Source organism: Pipistrellus hanaki (assembly GCF_964339955.1).
Source record: "Pipistrellus hanaki genome assembly, chromosome: 8".
NCBI lineage: Eukaryota > Metazoa > Chordata > Mammalia > Chiroptera > Vespertilionidae > Pipistrellus > Pipistrellus hanaki.
The window spans coordinates 71,331,810-71,339,331 of NC_140510.1; the positions used below are offsets into that span (position 1 = coordinate 71,331,810).

At 36.3% G+C, this 7,522-nt stretch overlaps 1 protein-coding gene across 2 annotated transcripts in view; it reads left to right on the top strand.

The window, feature by feature from the left end:
- LOC311627039 (MOB-like protein phocein) overlaps positions 1 to 6,499 on the top strand; it is a 41,879-nt gene extending 35,380 nt beyond the window's left edge. For both annotated transcript variants that reach the window (XM_084893149.1, XM_084893147.1), the window contains 3 exons: positions 2,810 to 2,889; positions 4,406 to 4,517; positions 4,648 to 6,499. In XM_084893149.1, the coding sequence (XP_084749275.1) occupies positions 2,810 to 2,889; positions 4,406 to 4,517; positions 4,648 to 4,779 (324 nt within the window). In that variant the 3' untranslated portion in view covers positions 4,780 to 6,499. The remainder of the gene's footprint in view (positions 1 to 2,809; positions 2,890 to 4,405; positions 4,518 to 4,647) is intronic.
- The last annotated feature ends 1,023 nt before the right edge of the window (positions 6,500 to 7,522 follow it).

Below are 7,522 nucleotides of genomic sequence, written 5' to 3' on the forward strand. Positions count from 1 at the left end.
ATAACCTAAATTTGTATGACTGTGTAGACAACTGTTTAGGGGCTTTCGTTCACGCTTTATTTTGCTAGTGTGCTTTGCTGCAAAGTTATTGCCACAGTGCTGTTTTAGAATTTCTTTAAAAAAAATTTATTTTAGTATATGTGCTGCCAAAGCGAGCACTTTAAACTTATTTTTATTGATTTCAGAGAGGAAGGGAGAAGGAGAGAGAGATAGAAACATCAGTGATGAGAGAGAATCATTGATTAGCTGCCTCCTTCATGCTCCTTAGTAGGGATTGAGCCTGCAACCTGGACATGTGCCCTTGACTGGAATTAAACCCTGGATCCTTCAGTCAGAAGGCTGACACTCTATCCTCTGAGCCAAACCAGCTAGGGCAGAATTTCTTATAATTAGTATCATTTTTCATAATTGGGCAGTTACATGGAAAATGGATAAACAGATTGTGGTATATACATACAATGGAATATTTTTTAGCCATGAAAAGGAATGAAGTTCAGATATATGCTACAGCATGAATGAACCTTGAGGACATGTTACTGAGCCAAATAAGCCAGACACAAAGAAACAGCTATTTTATGATTTTACTTATATGAAATATCTTGAAAGGGCAAATTTATAGAGACAAAAAGTAGATTAGAGAGGTTACCAGGGATCGGAGGGTGAGGAGCATGGGAAGGTATTGATTGATGGTATAGAGCAGCGTTTTTCAACCGCTGTTCCGCGGCACACTAGTGTGCCACGAGATGTTGCCTGGTGTGCTGTAGGTGCAGACAAGACTTTTATAATTTTTCACTATTTTGTTTACTTAATATTTCATAATAAAGTAATTATAAAATACTTTCTTTGTGTTTATTCGATTCCTATTCAAGAGAATTACTTTATATATAGTCAATATAGGCACAGAGTTAAATTTTTTAACATTTTCTAATGGTGGTGTGCCTCGTGATTTTTTTCATGAAACAAGTGTGCCTTTGCCCAAAAAAGGTTGAAAAACACTGGTATAGAGTTTCTGTTAGGGATGATGAAAAGCCTTTGGTTAGAAACAATGGTGTCGGTTGCATGACACTGAATGTAATTAATGCCACCAACTATGCATTTAAAATAGTTACAACGGCAAATATTGTGTTCTATATATTTTACCACCATATTTTAGTTGTCACCAGGGGATATTTTTTCCATTGTTATTTATTTAAAATATATTTTATTGATTTTTTTTTTTTTTTTTTTACAGAGAGGAAGGGAGAGGGAGAGAGAGTTAGGAACATTGATCAGCTGCCTCTTGCACACCCCCCACTGGGGATGTGCCCACAACCAAGTTACATGCCCTTGACTGGAATCGCACCTGGGACCCTTCAGTCTGCAGGTCGAGGCTCTATCCACTGAACCAAACCAGTTAGGGCTCCATTGTATTTTAGAGAGTGGAAGTTAGAGAGGGATGGGGGGAAAGAGAGAAACATCTTACCTGAACCTGGGCAGGGATTGAAACCTGGGACCCAGGTATCTGCCCCTGACCGGAAATCGAACCCAAGACCCTTTGATACACCCTCTGCCCAGGCCTTCCCCATGCTATTGTCTGTGTCCATGGGTTATGCATACAAATTCTTTGGTTGATCTTTTCCCACCTACTCACCCACACCTTCCCTCTGAGATTCCACATTCTGTTCGATGCTTCTGTGTCTGAATTTATTTTGTTCATTAGAGTCCACATATGAGTGAGGCCATGTAATACTTATGTGTTTTTTTGTTTGTTTGTTTAGATAATCTTTATGTATTTACCATCACAGTGTAATAAGCTATTTTTTTTTATAAGTTTTTATAAGTTACTAATTTACATTTTTAAATCCAGTTCATTTTTTTCCTTCAAGTGGATTCCTGGTTCATTCTCACTGCTCCTTTCCTTTGATCATTCTCCCTGTCTGCCTTCAAAAGAACTGAGTGAGATTACTTTGCAGTTTTAATTTTCCTTTAGTCGGTTTGCTGATTTGCCATGAGACAATAGGGTTCGTTGTTTCTGATAAGTGAAATAGGATAAGACAGGTTTATTAAAATGTAAAGATAAAAATTTCATGTTAAATTTCAAAGGAGGTTAAGGAGAAAATTCTTTAGAAAGCTGCTAGGATAATAGGGTGCCAGACACATAATAAAAGAATGCTTCTAGGATGTTAGAAGGCTGTGATCTCGCGAGGTATTTGTGAGAGAAGGAGGCTTCTTGGTAAAGTGTAAGTCAGTGGATGGAGGGGTCAGTGTATTCCTGCTATAAACGTGTTTTTGAGTCCTGCCTAACTGTCTGATCTTGCCTGAGTCGCTGGCCATCAGTCACTGATAGTCCCTGCTGCTGGGCACCGTTCTCCAGGGTTCTCCATCTTAGGCTATAGAGCTGGGATATTTCCATGCGTGCTTACTCGCTAGTAAATCTCTGTGATCTTTTCTGAACTGGCTGCTTGTTTTGAAAGATTTCTTATCTTTGCCCACAGATAATTTTAAGACTTGGAAGAAGCCTGTGCAGACTCTGCAAACTGACCAGCTTCTGTCTCCTCATTTGTAAAGTCAGAGGGTTAATGAGCTAATCAGGTGTTCTTTCCAGGGTTAGAAGTGAGAAATTAGATTGATTCATGTATCTTCCAGAGTCATGGGGATAGTAATCTTATTTATTGATGTAACACTGAATTTTAGTTATATTATAAGGCAATTCTTTTTTAGGATATATTAAGTTTTAGGATATATTAAGAATAAGACACATGTAATAAGTACACCTAAACTAAGTAGCAGAGCTCTTTGTTGATGCATTTTTATGTCCTTTCTTTTATAGTGTCCTGCTATAGACTATACTAGACACACACTTGATGGTGCTGCATGTCTTCTGAATAGCAATAAATATTTTCCCAGCAGGTAAACAAACTTTTAAACATGGCATTGAACTTTTTGGATTTAATTTAAAAGATCGTTGTTTTTAAAATTAAAACTAGGTTCCTGGTTAATGCATTGTCTTCTTTAAGCTTTATCTTTTACTCAGGTTTTGAAATTATGGTTATAGTTAAACTAAAGGTAGCAGGACTTAGTTCCCAAAGCTCACAGCCCAGCTCAGCAAGGGTAGTGCCGGGGGCTGTGTCCTTGTCCAGGGCTCTCTCTCTGACGCTTTAGAATTGAGATGTTTGCACACTTACTTCCTGGAATCTCTGTGATAGTCAGCCTCTTAGCATGCCTCAGGAGCAGACTTTTCTTAGCTGGACTGCTTGTTGTTTTTTTTTGTTGTTGTTGTTTGTTTGTTTTTAAAAAAATATATTTTATTGATTTTGTACAGAGAGGAAGGGAGAGAGATAGAGAGTTAGAAACATCGATGAGAGAGAGTCATTGATCAGCTGCCTCTTGCACACCCCCTACTGGGGATATGCCCACAACCTAGGTACATGCCCTTGACCGGAATCGAACCCGGGACCTTTCAGTCCCCAAGCCGATGCTCTATCCATTGAGCCAAACCGGTTTCGGCTGGACTGCTTGATTTTTTTTTTTTTTTAATATATTTTATTGATTTTTTTTTTACAGAGAGGAAGGGAGAGAGATACAGAGTAGAGAGTTAGAAACATCAATGAGAGAGAGTCATCGATCAGCTGCCTCTTGCACGCCCCCCACCGGGGATGTGTCCGCAACCAAGGTACATGCCCTTGACCGGAATCGAACCCGGGACCTTTCAGTCCGCAGGCCAACGCTCTACCACTGAGCCAAACCGGTTTCGGCGACTGCTTGATTTTGAAGGATTCCTTGTCCTTGCCTTTACAGTCCTCATCAAATAAGGTCTGGGAAGAAGCCTGTGTATACTGTCTTATATTATTGGTGAGGTTTGTGACTGGTCTTTTATTCTATTTGTTAGCAGATGGATTGATTTGGAAATTTTATTTCCCCCAAATATCATTAACTCTAAAGAGCTCAGATAAAATATGTAACAAATAGTGGTTTTTGTCTCAGTATCCAAATACATTAAAAAAAAAAAAAAAAAAGAATATCCAAAAATATGCAGGCAGTTTTTATTTCTCAAAAAAAAAGAAGAATCAAGTCTATGGAATAAAATAATAATTCCTTTTAGCAGTTTTAATCATTTCTATAGGACAGACTGTTAATGTCATATGGGTATGTTTTAGTAAGTTTTGACTTGTCAGGGATTTGTTTTAATTGCATTAAACTACAACGTTTCCAAGCCATGATACTAAATTTCTCAGGCACTGTGGGTACATAGGAGGAGCCCTGGCTCAGGAGTGAACGGGGTTCGAGTCCTTTCCTTGCCACTTACTAGCACGTTGACCTTTCCCCTAGGTGTCTGTTTTCACATTTGTGAATTTAGGAGATTGGAATACTGTATATTTTTCATAAGATCTGTCAAGTTCTATGAATCTGTGATTTCTGTTTCTAGGGTTAGCATAAAGGAATCATCTGTAGCAAAACTAGGATCAGTATGTCGTAGGATTTACAGAATATTTTCACATGCTTATTTTCATCATCGGCAGATATTTGATGAATATGAAGTAAGTATGTTTTACTCATTGTCCTGATGCATTCTTACTAGAATGATGACAATAATGTATGCTGATATTATGTCTCATTTGTTTGGTTTGGGTAGTAAATTAAAATAACATTTTTTCTTCTTCTCTACAGAATGAAACATTTTTGTGTCATCGGTTTACTAAATTTGTGATGAAATATAATTTGATGTCCAAGGATAACCTGATTGTACCAATTTTAGAAGAGGAAGTTCAGAATTCAGTTTCTGGGGAAAGTGAAGCATGAAGGGAATCATATAGAAAAAAATTGTACTGATCACATAATTAACATTAATTATGTACTGTATATATACCATTTTAGACACATCAATCATGTATCCATATTATAGCCTCTTTGTTTAGGGTAGGTTTTTGTATGCTGAGTGTTGCCTTTTAAAATGGGAAATACTTTTTAAGTTATTCATGAGCTGTATATTCTCTGGTGTGGCACTCATGGTTTTTAAATAAGATTAGTATTATCTGTTTATAATGCCTGTTAATAAAAGAATTTACAGTTTGGTAAAATTGCTGCTAAACAATCATTGGATCACAATCCTCATCAAATAAACCCATCTATAAAAAGATGAGTGAGCTTGAGGTTTCGCACAAGCCATTTACTAAAGAAATAGTAATGTTTTCCTTTGGTTTTACCCCTGAGTTTAGTGAGTCTAGAAAATTCTGTAGCACAAAGTTTAGTCTTAACTATTAACTTTTCAAAAATTAGCTAAAAGTGTTTTAATATTCTGTTTATAGTTTTTGATATACATATATGATTATGTATATGTCCAAATATAAATCAAATGAAGCATTAGTAATACTGAAATAATCTTAATACTACATAAAGTAAATTCTAGACCCATGTACTTGGAGAGGATTTACTTTTTGCGACAGTGGACTGTTACATACAAGATGGTGATAATAGTAAGTGCGTAAATGATGTTCCCACTGCAAACCTACCCTGTCCTTCCCTTCTCATTTCCCTTCACTCCCTCCCCAACTACATGGCGCAGAAGCTTTTCACCAGACTGAGCTAGTGGTAGCTTATATCTATTTATGTTGTATTAATTGCTTACAGACTATACCTCATAATTAGCAATTACACTACAGGAGAAATGTATCCGCATAGGCTCTTGCTTATCTTTGTTTTGCTAAATTGCTCTAATTACTTGGGAAAGTTTTAAAACTAGTTTGATTCTCTCTGTTAGCAATATTATTCTTTTTATCTAACCATCATCAAGGCAGCATTTAAATTGAGTTGAAAAATACTGTAGTATTTATTTTATGACCCTTACCTACAAAGTTTATGTTTGAATTATATGCACATGTAATTTTTTTTGCAAGAATTTACAGGTTCCAGGGGTGCTGATGAATGGTATTACATATTTTAGACTTTGTAATAATTCAGTGTCTTAAGGATTCGACTGCAAATTTTACAGTCTTAAACTGAATGCAGTTTTTAATAAGGCACTGGAGTTTAATTGCTAAACTGGTTGTAATGCACTACGATAGGCTAAAAAAATTGTACATGTAGTGAAGAAAATGTATAAATCCATCTCTTGAACAGAGTTAAGCGTGGGGAACTTGTTATTTAAAATGATCGTTTTGAAATGAAGATGAAAATGTATTCATCTTGGTTTATTTTTTTCAAATTTGAGGACATATTTTATATCATATAAGGAGACAAGTATGTACCGCTGAAACAGGAATAGTAGCATTCTGAGGGTGTGTATGTATGGATGCCTTTCCGAGCTGCCGGTGTGTTTGATTTGGAGCAGCTCTGTCCTCGTAGCCAGTCATTCTTTTACCGCATCCACAACTATCCTTTTACATCACAGTGAAATTATACATTTATATTAATGTCACTATAAACCTACAGGGATATTAATTTTTACACAAACTTGCTAAACATTGAGAGACTAAACTACTAAGTTAATAAATTATATGCAGCAATGTAGCTGTTCTCTCTAGATGGTGTCTCAGTGGATTTCTGTTGCAGTGGCTGGGTTGGCAATCTGGCTGAGTGTTTTGAAACACATTTTGAATAAAACTGCTTAGTGCTCATGGGGAAATAAAAAATGTTTTTTTAAATTACTCATTCCATCTTCCCTGTGCTGTGTTTGGAATCAATCATAAAAAAGGGGTTGGGTGGTTAACATCATTTGTCGTCTTGCTTTTGTACTCACTGACATCTTTGTACTCAGACTCACTGTGTGTGAAGTTGACTTGCTGTACTGGGCAAATCTGAATGGAACGGTCACTATTTTTCCTTCATACTGTCTACAGACTTTGGAAAATATACATGTATGTACGTACCTAAGACGTAGTGAAAAAATCATTGGCCCTGCAAACCATTGATTTATAAAGTGAGCGTTTTAAAAAGAGGGGAATAGAAAACTCGGTTTCGTGTAATGAAGTTAAGCTCCACTTTTTGTTTGGATTGTCCAATATAGAGCCAAAAGTTAAAAAAAAATTTTTTTTGTATAAAGTTATTTTGACTAGTCAAATCAGTTTTCTCCTATCATATTTGGGAAGGTAGCTAACTTAATTATGTTCCTGTAAGTATCATAGTTCTTTTGTGTGTATATATTTTCTTTGATTTGAGGTCAGTTTTGCATTTCTAGAACAGTTCCTCAATTAAATTCTTAATAAGTGAACACTTTTTAAAAATCAAAATAAGCCCTTGCTGGTTTGGCTCCGTGGATAGAGCATCAGCCTGCTCTATCTGAAAGATCCCGGGTTCGATTCCAGTCAAGGGTACATGCCCAGGTTGCAGGGCTCACTCCCCAGTAGGGAGCATGCTGGAGACAGCCAATCAATGATTCTCATCTTTGATGTTTCTATCTCTCCCTCCCCTTTCTCTCTGAAATCAATAAGAATATTTTTTAAACAATCAGAATAACACTAAAAATCCATGATTACATTGTTAGAAGAATTCTGCTATTGTTTAAACACATTTACTGACTGATGCCAAATTTATTGTAATAGAATTA